This window comes from Tachypleus tridentatus, chromosome 12, assembly GCF_004210375.1.
Source record: "Tachypleus tridentatus isolate NWPU-2018 chromosome 12, ASM421037v1, whole genome shotgun sequence".
NCBI classification, from domain to species: domain Eukaryota; kingdom Metazoa; phylum Arthropoda; class Merostomata; order Xiphosura; family Limulidae; genus Tachypleus; species Tachypleus tridentatus.
Window position 1 is genome coordinate 26,415,438 of NC_134836.1, and position 20,937 is coordinate 26,436,374.

At 33.4% G+C, this 20,937-nt stretch overlaps 1 protein-coding gene across 8 annotated transcripts in view; it reads left to right on the forward strand.

The window, feature by feature from the left end:
- Positions 1-20,937, forward strand: part of LOC143235368 (uncharacterized) — a 60,474-nt gene that overhangs the window by 26,059 nt on the left and 13,478 nt on the right. For all 8 annotated transcript variants that reach the window (XM_076473467.1, XM_076473468.1, XM_076473472.1 and 5 more), the window contains exons 5-8: positions 3,970-4,155; positions 8,911-9,030; positions 11,065-11,151; positions 13,559-13,700. In XM_076473467.1, the coding sequence (XP_076329582.1) occupies positions 3,970-4,155; positions 8,911-9,030; positions 11,065-11,151; positions 13,559-13,700 (535 nt within the window). The remainder of the gene's footprint in view (positions 1-3,969; positions 4,156-8,910; positions 9,031-11,064; positions 11,152-13,558; positions 13,701-20,937) is intronic.

Here is a 20,937-nt window from a genome sequence, read left to right on the forward strand (position 1 = left end):
AGGTCAATAGACCTCCGCCAAATAAGGACAGTAAGGAAAAAAAGTATGGTCGTAAACAGAAGGGTTCTCTAGCCAATTTGCCTACATGTCATTAAAAATGGTCACCTTGATACAATGAAACTGTCGAGGTTTATGTTCTAATCTGGATGACTGATTGCTTCCTATCATCCTGTACGTCTTTCCTTACAGGAAACATTTCTGAAACCTGCCGATACAGTCACATTTAGGCAGTTTTCTCTGTACAGAAATGACAGGCTGTGTGATGGACGAGTGCATGGAGGGGTGGCACTGTTGGTTGACCAACATGTGCCCACCCTGTCTTTGTCACTCAACACACCCTTGGAGGCTGTAGCCATCTGTGTTTCCTTGGATCATACCATCACTGTTTGTTCTTTCTACCTGTCACCTGTCATTGAACAGTTGCTGTCTCCCTTTCTAATCCTGGGGGACTTTAATGGACATCATCCTCTCTGGGGAAGTGCTGTTATTAATAGGAAGGGTTACTCTGTAGAGCTTATGCTCTCTGATCACCACCTTTCTCTTTTCAGTACTGGTTCTTCCACTTATTTTCATGCACCTAGTCAGTCCTTTACTGCTCTTGATCTCTCATTTTCTCCCCTTCATTATTCTCCCATTTTTCATGGAGGGTTGACAGTAACCCATGAGGCAGTGATCAATTTCCTATACTTTTGAGAGAGACTAACCATGATAGATGCCCCCCCACGTGCCCCAATGGAAGCTGGATCAGGCAGACTGGTCCACTTTCACTGCTCTTGAAGAACTTTATCCTGCCATCAGCCATCAGTAGACACACTGTGTGGCAGCAGCAACTGACTGTATTATACAAACAGCTGCTCAATGTACTTCTAAAGCCTCGACACATTTTCCACTATATCTACGTCCGTGGTGGAATCCTGCCTGCCACGTGGCACGGAAGGCTCAAAAACGGGCCTGGATACTTTTCATAGATATCCCACACTTTCAAACCACATAGCTTTCCAGTGGGTTCGTGCACGTTAGGTGGGTAAAACCTCAAAGCCAGAAGGAATCTTGGATTAAGTTTACAACTGGCTTATTTTCTACTAGCAGTTCCAAAGTCATATGGTACAGGGTTTGAAAGGTCAGTGGGCATTACAATTCTGTCCCCCTATCGATCTTATTCTCTGATGGCCAAGAAGTAGCTGATATCCAAAGCATCGCTGATACTCTAGGTGAAAGCTTTTGCCAGGTATCTAGCACTCCTGATTGTTCCTCCACCTTCTTGGCCATCAAGACTCGGGCAGAGTATTCACCTTTTTTCCTTCGAACTGATTGTGACTATAATTGCCCCTTTATACTAGTGGAATTGAAACTGGCCCTTCATCGGTCTGGCAGTACATCTGTTGGACCAGATGATGTACATTATGACATGCTGTACCATCTACCTCCTGCTTCTCTTCATATTCTTCTGATTGTTTTTAAGCGGATCTGGCAGGAGAATGTTTTTCCTGATGCCTGGTGCCAGGCTTTTGTCCTACCTTTCTCTAAGCATGGGAAGGATCCCAAGATTCCTTCAAACTACTGCCCAATTGCTTTGATGAGCTGTCTCTGTAAGATCTTGGAGAAGATGGTTAATGCTCATCTTGTCTGGTTCCTTGAGTCAAACAATCTCCTCTCACACACCCAGGGTGGGTTTTGACGACAAAGCTCCACTGTGGACCACCTGATTCGACTTGAAACATCAATCAGAGAAGCCTTTCTCAAATATCTTGTATCAATGTTTTTTGACATTGAGAAGGATTATGATACAACATGAAGGTATTGCATTTTGCGAGACCTACATATACATGGGTTACGTGGCAATTTGCCCATTTTTATTAAAAAAATTTTTAATGGACAGGAGATTTGAAGTTTGGGTGGGTTGGACACTTTCCCATTCTTTTCTACAGGAACTTGATGTCCCTCAGGGCTGTGGTTTGAGTGTCACACTTTTCAATATAAAGATTAATGCCATCACTGGACAGCTACACTTTTCAATATAAAGATTAATGCCATCACTGGACAACTACCTCTTACTGTTGCAAACAAGCTCTATGTCAACGACTTTCACATCTCATGTCAGTCGTTGAACATGAGGTATGTTGAGCGGCAGCTACAGACTGCCCTTGATCATTTACTGAAGTGGACTACAGCAAATGACTTAAACTTCTATCTCTCTCTAAAGCTGTTTGCATGCACTTTTGCTGCCAATGGGGTTTTCATCCCCAAACCTGAACTTCGTATTGGTGAAGTTGTCCTGCCTGTGGTCCCTGAGACAAAGTTCTTGGGGCTTATCTTTGACTGTAAGCTGACGTTAGTTCTCACCGATATTCAAAATTGATTGGTCCATTTCTCTTTAACATCTACTTTTATCCAGTTTTTCTGGATACCAGCGCACGTTATTATTCGCAGGAATGAGTTTGCCGACACCACAGCTAAATCTATCTGCCATGGCACTATCACTGCTGTACCTGTTCCATACATGAACTATAGTCCTGTATTCGAGGCTCAGCTCCGGGCCAGTTGGCAGTCGACTTGGAGTGAGCAACACGAAAACAAGCTTTTTCAAGTAAAACCCTGTATTGGACTTTGGCTGTCTTGCTTCCATAAAGATCGTAAAGAGGAATTTGTTCTAACTAGACTACGCATTGATCACAGCTTTTTTAACTCATCATTTTCTTTTATTTGGGACTGATGCACCAACGTGTTGTCTGTGTAACATTCGTGTTGCAATAAGCCACATTTTACTGTCTTGCTGTTGTTATGACTCTCAACAACAGCACCATTTTAAACATGTTCTGTCCCAAGGTTTATCCATAACGTTAGACAATGCTATTGGCGGTGGTGACACTGTCCACCTTGGAAATATTTTTAGTTTTTTAAAGGCCATTAATCTTTTTAAAGCTGTTAAGTGTTTTTAATTTATGCATTAGACCTTTTTCAATGTGATTCCATTTAGAGAATCGAAGTCCATCTAGTTTGATTTGAAATTAGGAAATGGCCATAACGGCAAATAACTCGAAACCACGACTGGGATGGCCAACTTCTGGTGACTAACACTACTGTTTGAACTACCCGTTAGTTATCCCAGCGAGTTATAATTAAAATTTTGCTGTAAGTCTTTTAAAACGTTTATTACTTTACTTTATGAAAATGACCATTATGTCAAATAACTTGGAACCAGGACTGGAAAGGCAAACTTGAGGTGGTTGATGGTGGTTTTGAATGTACGTGTTAGTCTTCCTGGCAAGTTATGGTAATTACAATTATGCTGCAGAAAGTCTTTTACAACTTGTATTACTGTAGTTTTTTCTTACCACTGTAGACTTGATGTAAAAATTGGTTTTAATGCTATTTATGTTATTTTTTTAAACTTTGTTTTGTTTTACCATATTTTCCTTTTATGAATTTTACTAAATTTAGTTTTCGCTTTTTACTGGATGTTTGGCACAGATAACCTGGTTACTCTGTGTCATAAAACACCAAACCAACCAAACAATCACAAATATACAACACATTTATGAACCAGAAATAACTTTATAATTTTATTGCTTTCTTTTTTTTTTTTTTTTTGACAACTGAGGACATTTATGTTCAAAAAGTGATAAAGGTTTATAATATTTATAGAGTGTAAATGATTCTGTTGCATTATCTTCACTTGTATTGAACAAATGATATACAGTTTGCAAAATTTTAAATTTTCGAGGAATGTAAGATTGGTTGAAGAGAATAAATTATGTGTTGAATGCAAGTTTGTGGTGAGGTAAATTGTGGAATTATATTATATCTGTTTCAAATGTGTCTGTAAATGTTTTCTTTAAAAGTTTAATAAAGTTATTTGCAGTGTTTTAGCATGCTAAATATATTTCTTCAAAATCATTGTTATCAGACAAAACATAAAAATTATATTCTGTTAAAAAGCATCATATAGAAACAATATTTAATGTGCAGGTTCGACTGATTTTGGCAGCTGTTTTGTCTCCTTGTTTGATTGTTGGAGGAATATGGCTTTTCAGGAATTATTATGTTTCGGGAAACCTTATATACAGAACAGTGGGTGCTGATCTTACTCTTCAGAACATGTGTCAAAACTTATTTTTGTGTTCAACTCTTTTAAAGTTTGATTTACAACTGGAGGTAAGTCAGATATTCTCAATACCCCTGTATTGCCACAAAATGGATTTTACTGCATTAAAATGAGATAATTAAATAATTTTATAGCTATGAATGTGTAATATACCATAAATTGTTCATTTACTCTTTTTATGTTTCACTGTTTATGTAGTTCTCTCCATGTTAATCACAGGTTGTCTACTATTGCACTAAATGTTTTAAGTATGACACATTTTCAAAGTTAAGGAACTATATATGTTACCTTTGATCAAATTCCAATATGGTACATTATCCCCTCTCATGTAAAGAGCTATTCCAATTTGGTGATGCATTCTTTTTACAAACTTGTTTTCCTCATGCCACAATCATTATGCTCCCACTTGTCTTACAATGGATTGATTCAAATGCATCTCTGATGATAATCTTTTGCAACAACCTGCCCCCATAAGAGTGTAATACACTCTCTTGTCACATATGACTTTCTCTGTTTTTATTCTACTGAGCTGTCCTTTCTCTTTTGGCAGTATTTATGTCAAGATTTTTTTTTGAGTTCTTCAAATTTGTTCAACATTGTATTTTTTTTTGTGTTTTTTTTCCAAAGTGGATTTTGTTACCAATTTTATTGTCATAGTTCTCTTTTAAGATAATTTACTTTCCCAGTTTTTCAAATTCATTTTCTATTTACAACTCATGTTTCATTTGCAATTTATGCAATGAATTCTGAAGTTCTTGTTACCATTTTAGATGTCAATCCTTCCACTAATAATCACACAAACTACAGGTAGTAGTGACATAGCTTTAGATATATATTAGATAATATTTGCCTTGAAATCAGTCATTATATGAGTCAACCTGCTTCATATGATTTTGCCCTCATTCCTACTGAACATACCAAACCTCTTTGGGTCAACGAAGATTTTGACAGCCTTTTGTCACCTAATTTTGTTGCATCTTCCTACTCCTTCCTGTGAAGTCAGCTAGGCCTAATATGGCTTCTCTAGATATGATTTTTCAAGTAGGTTCTAATTTATCCCTTTCCTTGATTTTATATGATCAACATCCTTCTTTTTATGTGATAACTCATCCTCTCAGTATTTAGTTTTCCTCTCTTCTCTGGATATTAGAATACATGCTGATCATTTTTTCTCAGATGGTTAAGGGCACCAGCCTGTCTTGCCATCCATAGGTTTCAACTCACATTGCCTTGACCTACCATCCACTTCTTGAATCTCAACAGTTTTGCTCATGTAAGGGGTGGGTCCTGATTGGTCTGTTCATTTACCCCACACTTAGTTTTTATGTCTTGGTCTTATTCTATCTACTTTTCTGCAATACTTGTCTTCCATCCACCTCTTTTGAAGGAAAGCCACACAGAGATTCTGAGGGTTTTGAAGGATTGTCTTTCCATAATTACTTCCATATTGGCACTTTTGCCTTATTTGGTTCTTGTCCTACACAGGTGGTTTCCATCTTGTTGCAACCTCCTGGGAAGGGACACAACATTGGTCCAGGTTTGTTTACTATTGCTTTATCTCAGGGACTTCTGTATGGCTCCTTTTCTGCAGAGATGTGTTTCAAGTAATATTTCTGACACTTTGTAATTTCTTGTGGAGGTGGAATCCTACCTGCAGTCAGCATCTGCTCAAGGCAGAACAAGATCTTCTCTTCCAGCAAACCATCAACTCTGTCAGTCATCCTTCTCCAGGTTTTTTAATCCAGGCTGTTAGTAGTGCCACAAAAACCAGAGATTGGCAGTCTATGATTGATTTGTCCTGCCTCAGTGAATTTTTGGTTCTACCCAGATTTACCATATACAGTCTTTTCTCACCTTTAGGTGAACCTTTTCTGTGGGTTTGTGGATGAACAAGATATGCATTGCAAATGATTATCTGCATATCCCAATATCTCTTCAGTTGAGACATTATCTTCAATGAATGACATTATGAGATAGTTTTTGTTTTTTTTTCACAACATTCACATTTCCAGCAATTGCATTTTCATCATTACATGGATGACTAGCTTCTCTTAGCTCAATTGGAGTTGTCACATCACAGAAATTGACTGCTCCTAGAGACAACTTAGGTGGAATGGTTACTCAAATTGGAGAAATCATTCCTTATTCATACTCAGCCTTGTTCATTTGGGCATTTTATTCTCCTTTTTGGTTTCAGTTGATGGAGTTTTCAGTCCTCCATACCCTTACTGTTCTTTTTCTTACATCTTACAAGGTTTATTTGCTCTTGTGGTCTTCCCTTTGTAACTATTCTTCAAACATCAAAATGACTGTGACTGGGTGAGTCATCTTTTTTCTTCTTTTTTTTAAGCTGTCTGGATCCCTATCTATGACAAGTGGTGTATGACCAGGTATATTTAATGTCATAAAACCTGCACAGTACAACTGTAATGACATAATTATAATTCCCATAGCCACTACACAAACACACTACTGAGATGGGGTGTTCCACAATATTTCATTTAGGTTTATCCTCATTATATATTTGTTTCATTAATATGTCCATCCTGTACTGTACTCACCCATGAACTTTGTGGATAAAGCAGAAGAGGATAGCTGCCCATCCGTGACATGCTTTAGGCTAAATAAATCAGGTGTGGTCTACTTATCAAAATAGTGCTTTTATGGTTACCCATTCAAATGTTTTAGGTGTTGTTGATCCTCCTGATTCTCCACCATGTTTTCTCCCTCCTTTTTCTTACCTTTTCTTATTACATTCCATTTCCAAGCCACTGGGGTGATGGAGCATGGAGGCACCTTTCTGAATGCAATAATAATAATACAATAAATATATTCATTCAAAATAATTAAAACCACCATATTGAGAGTAGGGTGTTGTTCTGCTGGTGTAGATGACATGATGTTATCTACTATATATGTCATTGCAGTGAATTATTAAAATTACAATTCACCTTTCCAATTGGGATTCCTTATCCTACCCCCATGTGGAAGTTAATGCCCATTGGCTGAGTTTTTTTAGAGATGAACCAATCAACACAAGTTCTCACATATGTATTGCAGTTTTCTCTTGTTTTCTCACTCAGTTATACTTTTGTTCCTCCATCAGTATCATCAGTAATGATGAAGATAATTGATGATCCATGTGGTTCTTCCTCTAATGTTGCCTCTCAATAATTTTATTTCAATGAGGATATTCACGCACTACAGGCAGTTTGTTTCTGTTGGTTTTATATGAGGTTGTTTACACTGTAGAGAAATCTTTACTTTACTAGATGTATGGTTCATGGGTGATTAATCAATTTATTATAATATTATCAGGTGTCACATTAATAGATTGGGGAGTACAGTATTTTGTCCAGTCTGATGAACTTGAAGTGAAGATAGTATGGTTGTCTTTCCAGCTCTCACATGGATATTGGTTCCCAGTGATCTGGATTTTGGATTGTGGTTGACTTGCCAGTAATATGATCCTTTTTCCTTCCCCTCTGTGGATGTAAGTACCCAGCAGTCTGGGCTTTGGATGAAGTTGACTTGCCATGTGCAGTCTGTTGCACTCTACCCACTCAACAAATAGAAGCTCATCCTTCTATTCTCATCCATAATAATGATTCCATGGTATTGAGATTTCAACATAATGTAGTTTGGATCCCTATCCAGTCATGGTTCTCTCCCCTTTGGATATGCTTTTCCCAATTTCCACCTGTGTCTATGACACCTCTTCCACACTGGGTGAAGAGTATGTCTGGTACAGAAGTGGTTGTTTCTTGCGTATGATCTTCTACTGTGAGGATCTACTTTTTTAGGGTATCCTTTGGATGCATTTAAAGGTTGCTTTCTTTCCCTCACACTTGTCCCTCTATCTCTTCAATGTAGGAATCTAGCTGTTTATGTGAAAATATGTACCTTATCAAAGTTATCATTTTCCTATACAGAAATTTATTTTCTAATAGGGATTTACCTCTACTCGCATTTCTTACCCGTCTTCCCCATTCAAAACCAGTGCTTCCATTTTCTACCGAAACTCAAACTGATAGTTCAGTATAATTTAATAGAAGGAGTCACTTTCATCAGGAGGGTGTGACACATTCTTGTTGGTGGAGGGTTGTTGCATGCAAGATGCATTTTAATCAATCAATTATAAGACAAGTGGGAACTTCAAGGTTTGTGGCATGAGGAAGTTTTTCTTTTCTGTATAGCACTGTACAGGAATAGCTATTTATGTAAGAGGAGGTAAGTAACATCTTGGAAATATATTTTCAGTAAAAAAATTATAACTTTCATGGAAATTATTAATTCTTGTACTTTTTTGTCTTATTTGTTTAGGTAAACATGGTTTAAAGTGCACATAAAACTAATTCCAAGAATTTTTACCATTATATCATTTTCCTATTTGAAATGCTTGATGTGTAACAAATAGCTACGATAACTGAAACAGATTTTATGGTTTTCCTGATAATAGCTGATAAATTCCAAGCTATTTTTAGGATTGTAATTTGATCTTTACAAATTATTTCCTTTGAATCATCAGTAATTCATTATTCATGGATATTTTTTGTGTTATAAAAGAAATAATTTTCTCATTTACTCAGTAATTTGGTTTTCTTTATAGCTCATCCTTTCTTTTTGTATTGTTTCTAAGACTTTACAGTAACTAGAATGAGTTTTATAAATTAAGTGTTTTACCAGAATATTAACTGTTTTTTCCTGTTTCCATAAGTAATGCATACACTTTATTTATTGAGAAATATTTGGTCAATCTTTCACATTGTGTGCACTGCAGTTAGTAACTTTATTTGATATTTTAGGGTAGTATGTTAATATTAGTATTAAAGAATGGAGCCACCATCACTGACACTTTCGAGAAAGTTGTGTTAGGAGTAGGAGTTTTCTTCTCTATTCTATGGATCATCCTGGGATTTTTATCAGTAAGGATAAAGGATTTTATTCTATTTATAGATATTGTTTCAAATATAATCTAGCCTCAAAAGGCACTAATTTCAGTTGATAACTTAAAAAATTAATCTATTTTTTAAATATTATAAATATCGGTGGATTAAGAGCAAATTATACTCAAAGTTCTTTCTTTTTATTGCTTTCAGAGTATCTTGATATTACAATATTGTTTTCATTGTATTTAATAACAATCAGAAAGAACACAATTGTAGAAAGAAAGAAACAGAGTTAGTTCTATACCTATGTGAAGAATGTAAGCTGGTATTAGAGCAGGGAGATAGTGGTATTTGCAGGTCAGCTAACCAACAACCAAGTGATCAAGTAATAGAGTTTCCCTCAAATAATGGTACATATGAGCAAATAAAATAAGTTGTGTTATCAGTCATTTGCTTTCCCTGTATTCAATAGTTCAAAATTGGTGAAAATGGGAAACTAGTAATTTCTTATAAAACATTATAAAAAATAACTTGAAAAAATGTACCAACTTCCAAAATAATAATTTTTATATTATGAATATTTAAAAACATTCAAACTGAGTATTTTCTACAATCTAAATTCAGACATTTTGAACTGGTAAACAAAGCTTTCATTACATTATAGGTATTTTTTTGAAATATGAGTAAACAAGAAAAGTCTAAAATTAGTAATTAATAACAATGAATAGAGTTTGATATAAATAAGTATACAATTTATTGATTATTATTAAAATCTGGAATAGGTAATTCATTATTTTTACTAAAATTATTTGGGGTTTCGTACTTTTATGTTTGTTATTACGATAGATACAACTCGTGTTAAAGGGGCATCATTAGGCCTGGCTGTGTACAGATGTATGTTTTCACATTTTTTATCCTCTGTGGTTCAGTTGTAAATATGAGGGCTTATAGTGCTAAAAAATTGAGTTTCAATACTTGTAGCATGCAGAGCACAGCTAGCTCATTGTATAGGTTTGTACTTAATAAATAAACAAACAAAACACATAATTTTGCATTTTTAGTTTTCCTGATTGACAGTTACTCTTAAAAAAATAGACATATTAAAGACTTGGTAATTGTTTCACAAATATTTAATGTATGTCAAGTATCTTAATATTATTTATACTTAATATTATAATGTTTAATATATAACATGGTATGTAAATCAGAAAAGGCAGGAATTTTGGATTGGTAAATTTCTCTCTTCATTTAAAAAATCCCAAGAACAGATGGTACTTATATTCAGTTGAATTGGGCACTATTATTGGAAGAACCTAGATGAGATTATTGGAGAGAGGAGAGCCTGGACCAAAGCTGTTTCCATATTTCTCAAGTATATATTAGTTTTGGTTTGGCATGAATTTCACACAAAGCTACACGAGGACTATCTGTGTCATCCATCCTTAATTTTGCATAAGACTAGTGGGAAGGCAGCTAGTCATCACCACCAACCACCAACTCTTGGGTTACTCTTTTACCAACAAATAGTTGGATTGACCATAACATTATAATGCCCCCATGGCTGAAAGGGTGAGCATATTTGGAGTTATGGGGATTCAAATCTGCAACCTTCAGATTGAGTCAAGTGCCTTAACCACCTGGCCATGTCAGGCCATATATATTAGTACTAGAAGCATTTATTCTCTTTTCATATGTACGTAAAGCTTAATATATTGTATTGTCTAAAGAATTTTTCTCATGTCTGTCTTTCTTTAAATAACATGCTGAGAGGGAACCTCCAAAAGACTTAAGAAATACTTTCTTCTTATAATAATTTAAACCTTGCTAATATACAAGCTAACTGTTTAGATCATTTTGTTAATTTCAAAAAGTATTAATTTGCACTTGCACATTAATTCTTATACTCCACACACACACACACAATTGAAAACGTTTTGAGGAGAAAATGGCAGAGATGTCAATCTGTTGACATTTACATTCTATACATGGTATCAACAATTTTAGAGATGGTTATTATAAATATATGTTTTTATTTCATTATATTAAATGTTTGACCTTTTTCATTACTAGATGCGTTTTGAACAAAAGGTGATGGTCTGGATCTTCCTGGGAACAAGCTTTTTTGAACCTGCATATGTTTTATATGAAATGATAAAAGTAAGTTATAAAACTTAAAACTCCTTTAGACTTATTATTACTGAAGATTTTTTAATAATATACTAATTCTATGTTTATATGCCACAGAGATCACAAATTGTATCGATAAGGTGGATTTGTCTCACTTTATAAGAAAATCTTGCACTGCAGCCAAAACCCACAGTGCTGCAGTTGTAATGTCTAGCACATATATATTTTGTGTACTATAAACTACCAATCATTGAACAGTGTCATATCATGGTGGGTATATTTGTGGCTGGGAATATAACTCTTTCCTTGGAGAGAATTCCATATAACAAGGAAATGTAAAACCACTACTTTTAAAAACAGTTGTCTATAACATAGTGAGAAGAGAAGAACATCACATTTGGAAAAACTTACAACAAAACATGACAATCCAGCAAATACCAAATTTATTCAAAAACCAGGTACAAAACTAAAGTCCATACTATATAAAAACTACTCTGACAAACACAACATCAACATAATTTATGAAGTACAATGCAACAATAGCCACGACTTCTGTATTGGAGAAACAAACAGAAAAATGGAAACTTGATTCAAAGAACACGAAAAACACCTATACACGTTTTTGAACACTGCAAATCAAATAAACACAACATAACCATAGAAAACTCCCAGATACTAAGTAGGGAAACAAATATAAACAAACACAAAATCAAAGAAGCCCTACTTAAAAACAACTCAAACCAAAATTAAACCAATATAAAGGAACACCTTTTATACCTATACTAATTAATAACCTTACATCCAACTGCAATGCCCCCTACAATCCCATACCCATTTATACTCTTGTCCATAAGACGTGCTTGGCAACAGTCAGTTGCAAACTCTCCCTTTGTTAACCTGAAGATGACCTAGGAAGGTCGACACATTGTTCTCTGCTCATCAATGAAAGTATTAATACCTATACCAGTTTTTCTGAGATATATTTTTATTTCAACTGGGTGTCTTGTCAACAGGAGTTGCAGGTGTTAGAAGTAAGTACAAACTGCAATCAAAACACAGGGGGTTTGAATGATATAGACTGTAGTTATAAGGAGTTATGATAATGAGGAAGGTGCAATGTGTCTTGTCCACCCTTGCTCAACCTGTACTGAGTAATATAGATTTCAACTTCAGTAGGGTGAAACTGCTGTGATCTTAAGATAAAATCATTTCTTGCTATTCTTAAGGTTTCAAAGAAGTACTAAAATGGTGTTTACTCTTTGCAAAACTGATTTATTATTTTCATTTAGTAACAGATAAGAATGAACAAGATATGTGTTGAAGTGAAAGTTTCCAATCAGAAAATTGTCTATTTTATAGTTGAGTGTATTCTGTTAATACAGTAGTTAACAAGCTTTACCTTCTAACCACAAAGCTTTGTTACACTTATTCATCTTTTTGTAGATTGAACATAATTTGTAAATTTGAGTATTGTTTTTTGGTACTCATTTGTCATGTTGAAATAATAAATAATGCACAACATTAAAATAAGTGAACAAAAACTTGCTCCTGAAGATGACATTGCAGTGGCAAAACATGTAGAGTCAACTTTTTATTAATCTTAATTAAAATGTTTTTAATTGTGTACTGTTTTATGTTGTGTGTTAGTTATCATTTTATTTGTAAAGTTATTAAAATATTTTGGTAATTCATGCACATTCTCATAGTTAAAAAGTGGTGCTTTCAGTATAACATAACACACACAAAAGATATAGAAACGTTGTATTGAACAAGATAAATAATGAGGAGGACATATCTTAAATAATCTCAAGATAGAGATTCAGGTGTCCACTGCTAGTACAGCAGTAAGTCTATGGATTTACAATGCTAAAATCAGGAGTTCAGTTTCCCTTGGTGGACTCGACGGATAGCTCGAAGTGGCTGTACTATAAAAAAAAAACAGAGATGCAGAGACTCATTTCTAACTTAGTTTTATTATTGTTAATATAACCTTTTTTTTAAAGAAGTAACATCAGGAATAAGATTAATGTTTACAAGTAGTTATGAAGTTTACAATGCTCCATGACTGCAGGAATATTTTTTGTTAATGCTTCCTGTATTGTGTTTAATTTCTGTAATTTATATTGATGTAGAAGAGATATTTTGATACTTGAAATAAATGGCTTTATAACACCAGATTGTTTTTTTTTTACTTATTATACACTCAATATTTTACTTCTCTAGGAGTGTCCATTAAAACATAAGCTGTAACTAACGGTTTCAAATCTTTATAAAATTTGACAGTAATTTAAAAAATCTTATCTTTTGTGAAATAATACATTATGCTTTGTTGTGAATGAAAAAAAAAAGTGTACCTAAGGCTTGTGATTATATTGTGTGTTTTTTTTCTGAATTTCACTGACTCCTTTTCTTTTTTTTAACTTGTACTTTGATATAGGCACACACCATTCAAGAATTGGATACAAACCTAAAAAATTGTATTTATCTGTGTGGAAGTTTTGCATTGGTGGTAAGAATAGCTGTTTTTGTTTACATGGTTCTTGTTATGAAAAACTTTGGACAAGGTCTAAGACAAAAAGGTAAAGAAAATTTAGTTTGATTTGGATGATAGAATAGAAAAACTATATACTGCTGTAATGAGGTAAAAATAAGTATGTTTCAAATCTGTATTCATATACTGAAGCTAAATTAAATTACGTTTTATCCTTTAATAAGAATTTAAACAGGTTTAGCCAACCATCTTAGAAATTTTATGAGTTATGCTTGGAACTAAAATGTAGTTTGTGAATGGTCATGAAAATATGAACCAAATATAGCTACAGATAAGCATAAACATAATTGAGAACAGAAAGTGGCTGATGCTAGATAAAGGAAGGCATAAACCTTTATGATACAAAGTTTTGAATCAATAGTATATGCATTCTGAAGTTTTATAATTGTTTTAGCAACTAATAGGTGTATGTATCTACTGTATGATTTATTGTATGGCTTTGCCATACCTTTTGAAAACTGTTGACAGACAATATGCATCAAATCTTTTTGGCAACTGCTTACAAGTATATTATCTGGTTTATTGCTGCCTGAAGTGACCTTTATATTGTGTATGAAAGGTGATATAGAAAAATAATGAATATACAAAAGAAATGGTTTTATAGGTAGAGAATAAAATGAATATCTGTGATTAGAATTAGTTATAAAATGCTTATTTAGAAAAAATTTAATGTAATGTTTCATGTATTGCCTAAACATTTATGAACTTGTATAAAATCATAACTGTGAGTGAACTATTAAATCTTTCATTCTTCTGTTTAATATATACATGTATAAACACACACATTAACATTGAAATTTATTAGAATACATCAAAAATAGTAATTTTATGAGCTTCACACACATTAGTAGGTGTGTCCTGAAGCTAAAGGCCTGGAACTGATATAAATAAAACACATTATCAGCTACAGGCCATTTTTGTTATTGTCGCTGATGATGTACACTGATGTTTTCTTGTTGTTGCATAAAATGTTATGATGATCAAATTGGCCATTGTTGCATAACTTTCACCGTTTTTTCAAAATATAGTTTCACAACATAAGGAATGATAGAAAACTGATCAAATCATATGATTTTTGAAAAGCCAAAACTATCTCCTCTATATGTATGTATGTGTGTGTGTGTGTATCTAAATTACATGCAGTTTAGTTGTATACTTCCAGTGTTAGAAGAAACACATCAAGGATATTTGAGTATTCCCCTCCCCTAACCCCAAAGGCTCCATGCTTGATACAAGTTTGGAATTTTTAGTGTCCATTCTGTTTTTTTGCAGATCTATTGATCTTTCTTTCTTTCTTTCTTTCTTCAAATAAGTTCAACATTTCTTGTAAGTGTTTTGGGGGTCATTATCTTAAGTTCTTCCCAGTCAGCTTCTATCCATGGGGTATTGTATGATGGACTGATGTACTGTGGTCTTTGTGCTCACTCTGATCTCATCAATTTTGTAAAGATGCCCAACATCATTTACAAATATTGTCTCCTAAACTGGTATGAAGTCTCCTGCATACTTCATTGTTAGTACAATGCACTTCTCATATTACCTTTCATTGACTCTCTGATAAACCTTCCATTCTAGTTGGAATCAAGAGTTCAGATTTAGACCTGTCTGTATAAAGCACCTTGAACTACTGTTACAAAGATCAGGATACAAATTATTTCTCAGAAGCTAAACTCTTTGTGCAGTAAGACTTTTTTTGCTGTTACTCTTTCTCAGATTCTATTATCATAAGGAAAATTTTCCTTTGTTGTTTTCATGAAGTTAATTTTTAGATAATAGACATCTCTTTCATCTCTGTCTCCTGTCTTTTTTTGGTGTTAAAGGACTTTGTACCCCAAGTTCACCACTATGTGACAACCCCAGGATTTACACTGACTCTCTCATGTGGAGGCCAGCTGCCTTACAGTAAATAGAAAAGAGTTGATGTACTGAAGTTTCCAGTGGTCTTCTGGCATTTATTACTCTTATGATTCTCTATATTTTTATTTTCCAAACTATACTATACAGTAATTTATATTTGAGCATCTCATTCCTTCTGAATGTTAATTAAAAATTTTCCATAGTTGACATTTTGATCTTCCTCAATTAGCTTAAATGACTTCATTATAACCTGGCACATACATCCAGGTGATGGTCTTAACATGCAGTGACTTTTCTTTCTTCCATATATCTGGGGATAAACCACTTTGAATTGTATGTTGCAAATACTATGTTGGTGGCACTCTGTTTGCAATGCTAAGAAGAACTTGCTTTGTGGGTTCCAATTCCATCCTTGTATTACATGTGGGAAGTTTGAATTCTTTTCCAGCTATATATAGAATGTTGGTGCTCTGTAAGATTGTGAATGCTTGATCATTTATTGCTCTGATAGCAGGTAACTGCTCTCTGTGATATTTTTGTAGGTGCTGACAGGCTTTTTCTTCTTTACCCTTTGATTTCTTCATTTTTTGTTTGGGCTGATTTATGCAGATCCTGGTAGTACGAAATGATTCCCTAATAGTGAATGTTTAGCATCTGTCCACCTGTTATTGTCTTCTTACATGCAGTCTTTTGCTTGTTTGATGTTTGTGGGGTTGTTATGGATCTGGAATGTGGGGAGCTTGATGATGGAATTGCATGGTCTTTATACTGCAAGGTTTTAGTGAAGAATGTTGCTTGTAAGTGATATTAGTCTTCTGTGATGCTACTAACGTTTGTGAGGTGTAGTTGGGTCTTGATGTTTTGTATCTTCTCAGTATTGAAATGGCTCTGAATCACACACTCTTACTAATCAGTGTTAGAGCATAATGAAAGGTTTTGATATAGCATGAATAAGTGAAGTTCTTCAGTTCTGTTTCCTGCTGCAGTTTTTAGTGCACTGATATCTTTCATAGCTCTGGTTAACATAATATTAATATGGCTGGTGAAGTTGAATTGTCTGTCAATGGTTGCCACAGGTACTTCAGTGGTTATTCCAGAAAGATGTTAGTACTGTTGAGTAAGTACATTATGATTCTAGATTTGGCAAGATTTGTGACCATTCCTGTATCATTCCACTATTTAACAATCCTGGTAAAAGATACTTTCTTTATATCTGTCCAATGCGTATTTTGCAGTTTTCTTAAACTCTGACTAAATCATTTCAAGATTTAAATCTGATTTCATCAGATTTTTGTCTTTTTGTTTTGACATTTTAATAGTAACACCATGCTATATTAACTGATACTGGAAGATGTACCTACATGAACAACTCAGGATGTAAAAATATTAAAATGATTTTCAGTTATGGGTGGTACAGGAACTAAAGGAAATCATACATGACAGTGGTGTGCAACATTTGCATTTAGATATTTTGAACAACCTTTAAATATTTTTTCACATAATAGTTTTTGGATATTTGCTCTTTTATATATATATGTATATCTTTTATAGCATATTAAAGTAAGGAAGCCAACAATTTGCATATCTTGATGTTTTTTCCAGCATTTTAAACTACAATGATTTTCTTTAATAGGGAAAACAAATCAATAGTACAGAAGCAATGTGGTGTTCATATAAATTTGTGCACTGACTGTATTTATACTAAACTACTAAAAAAAAATTACATTTGCTTTCATCCTTACTGTACTTGGTAAATCAGCATACTGTTGATGTAAAATTTTGGCCCGTGCTAATGCAGAAAAAAATATAAACATATGAATAGAGATTAGAGAAGAAACTATAGCTTATTGAACAATTATATTATTTTGTTTTACTAGAATTAGAACTACCAATGTATGAGTTAGATACAAGATAAAAGACAAATTACAGGATTTTATTTCCCTAGTTATAATTAGTTTTCAGTAAGGTGTGATTTATCAAATTTATCTAAAGTAAACTTTATAAAATTACCTAAACCATTTAAGGACACCAGAAGGTGTTGTTTTACTCTTTACCAATGTTAGTATTAGTTCATCACTATTATTTGTGACTGTAATCTCAGGTAAAAAAATCTTTGAATTAAAAGTAAATAAAGAATAAAAACAAGAAAGTGCAATATGATTTAGTTATTAGTTGTTAGTCATCTTAGTTGGAGCCCTTTTATTTTTAAGGTTTAGTTTTGTAATTATATTCAAGCATTAATGCTGTAATATGTAATTGGACTTGCTTTCATTGCATTTAGGTTTACCAGATAGTTACTTGATATTTTACTATGTTTAAAAACATTTAGTAGTTTTAGTCATTTGTTCTGTTTAAGATTAATGAATGCTTGTTAATTAACTAGGACTATAAAAAGCTTGTGTAATGTACATTATTTCCATAAGGAAATATAATTTTTACTAGTATCTCTTGTCTGTGGTTGTGGTTTGTGTGATCTGATTTATGTAAAAATCTTTTCCAAAGTTGCATTCTTACTAAATCTGTAGGTTGATATTTGAAGTTAACTTAAAACTACATACAATGCATGTGTTTGTGAATGAAGTTGAATTATGTGTTTTGGTTTCGCTTTCTTAATAGAGGTGTAACTTTTCTTATGTATACAGAGAAACTTGTACATGTAAATAACATTTCTTTTGCATTGCTACTACCAAGCATTTTTTTATCATAAATTTTCAAAATATTAAATTCATATTGTTATTTACACATATAAGGAACATTTATGAACAACATGCATCTTTTTGAAACAATGGTTAAAATTGCTTCACTACAGTTAGGCTTAAAGTACAAAATCTACCTATTTACTGTCAAAGGTATTAGAGTGAGATGGAAGAGAAACTTATAAAATGAATTATAGAAGTTTGTCATATTACTTATGAAAACAATAAATATAATTATGTAGCTCCTGCATTTTAATTTTCTAAACCTTCTATGCATCTTGAAGAAAACTTCCCATCTGTAATTGCAGATGTTCTCCATCAGTAGCAATACACCTATACTAGTGCAACTAGTTCCCACTGCTATTCCCACTTAATCATCATTTTCCCAATTAATTTTAGACATGTTTTATCATATGTGGCTACAGTTCATGAACACGCTTCTTTGTCACTTCAGTTTTGTCCAGTAGTTTTATTTTACTGTATTTGCATTCCCTTGTTTGAACTTTTTTTTTGCACTTATTTTATGTTACTGAGTTACAAGAGATTATATATAAGTTGCTATTAGTGTATCAACTAAGGTAATCCATGTTACAGTCATAAACACTACTAGTAGATATTCCAGGAATCTGGTTCAACTTATCTGCAGGCCTTAATTCGCAGAAAGCTCACTTGGTACGTTCAACTGATGATCTCTTTTTTTTTTTTTTCTACATGACAGTATTCCTTAGGAAGGAATATGATCAATCAGTAAACACTTTTGCCTCTCTTTTTTTTTTTTTTTTAGCATATTTCACTAGCTGTCATGCCACCACTTTATTCACATTGGTGGAGAATGTTCTTTTCCTCTTCCTTTCCTGTTACTTGCAGTTCTCTCAGGAGGTCTGTGACACATTTTTCAACAGGTACACTTCACTCTTGGTTAATATATCCGTAGTAGGCTCAGTTCAGATTCTCTCAGTCATCAGTGCTCAGTTTTGTAAGTTAGGTATTGATTACTTCTGTATTTGTTCAGTAAATTTAATCATTATTCACTTTCGTTAATGTTATAAATTTTGTAGTTTCAGCAAATTTTTTGGCCTTGTTGACTTGTTATTACTAAGTACTTTACCTAGATATATTTTGACTGTGTATCAGTTACATGTTATTACTACTAGTAACATATAATTCATTGTTCTATTTGAATATATTTTTTATCAGTGCTAACTGTGTGCCTTTTCACCCCATTTTGTTAGTGAAGTTTTAATTAAGTGTCCCTTGTTGTCCAGGTTAGTTTAGAAGAATTGTAAGTTAGGTATTGGTTATAAATATGTTTTCTAAGTAACTGTCATTGGTTTGTAGGTTCTTTATTATTACATACTTTATGGGCTATGTACATTTAGATGGTTTGTCCATTTTGTATTTATAAGTACTTTACTACCTAGGCATGTTTAGATGATTTATATCTTACATATCATTTTTTACTTGTGACATGTAATTTATTTGTCTCTCTGAATAATATTTTTTCATTATTGTTAACTATTTGCCTTATCATCCTGAGTATAATGTGTAATTATTTGTTCTTTGTTGTCTGGTTTAGTTCAGATGACTAGCAAGCTAGTTATTGATTTTAACATGCTTTCTAGGTAATTTTAGTTAGGTAGCACATTTATTATTATTATTACATTCTTTGAGGACTAAATAAATTTACCTTGTTTGTCCATTTGATATTTATCAATTCTTTGTTAATTAACCCTTTCACTACTGGCTCGATATGATATACACGAGTTCATCTGCACATTTGGATGCATTGAGTACTTGCATTATAACTTTTGATGTAGCATGTGTATCTTCACAAAATTTGATAGACTTTTAGTAAAGATTACAAGTATTTTGTACACAAAAAATATTTTTACTAAAGATTTGTTTGTGAAAATAGTCTGTTTCATTACTAGTCTGAGTGCAAAATTATTTCATGTTATAATTAAAAAACCTGTTCTTTGTGTCAAAAATCTCAAATATTATTTGTGTTGTCTCTAAAACTTCCTAAATACATTTCAAATGTTTGTTTTCAGTGAGACTTTACATTTTATGTTATTTTCTATACTCTAACTATGTGGGGTGTGTTATTTAACCAACCTCATAACCATCATTAGAAATTAGGAAATAAATGTAAATTATGCTTTTTTGTGTTAGAATGGCTACACATTATAACATGAAAATACAAATGTTTAGTCTGAGTAGCTTAAGTCTCATAATGCTATATATTTATTATTTTCTAATATATTGACCATTCCTTCTGATCCTTTGATTGAATGAATTGTGGTCAGTGTGTTTTTCAGAATAGGGAATTGCAAAAACCCATTACACTTTTTTGGTGTGATGTTCTGGACTCCTCAGTACAGTTACTGCTCTCTCCCCCTTTCTTTCCAATGGAGTAGAGGAGTCATTACTAGTTCCAAATTACTGGAGTAGTGGACTATGGAGGCTTCTTCCTGAGTGACGTAGAAATTTAGTTTAGCATACATCTGATTAAGAAGAGGGCACAGCTTGTTTCCCTCTTTCCATTGCCACTGATTGGAAGGGGTCTAGCCTACAACTCCAAAGTCCAACATCTTACTTTCATTTCCTAAACTAAATTTTGTTTGAAGACTGATGATCACCAGCATCATTAATGATGAGCTAGACCTGCTGTTAGTATGCATAGTGGTTTGATTGTCAGCTTCTACTTTCATA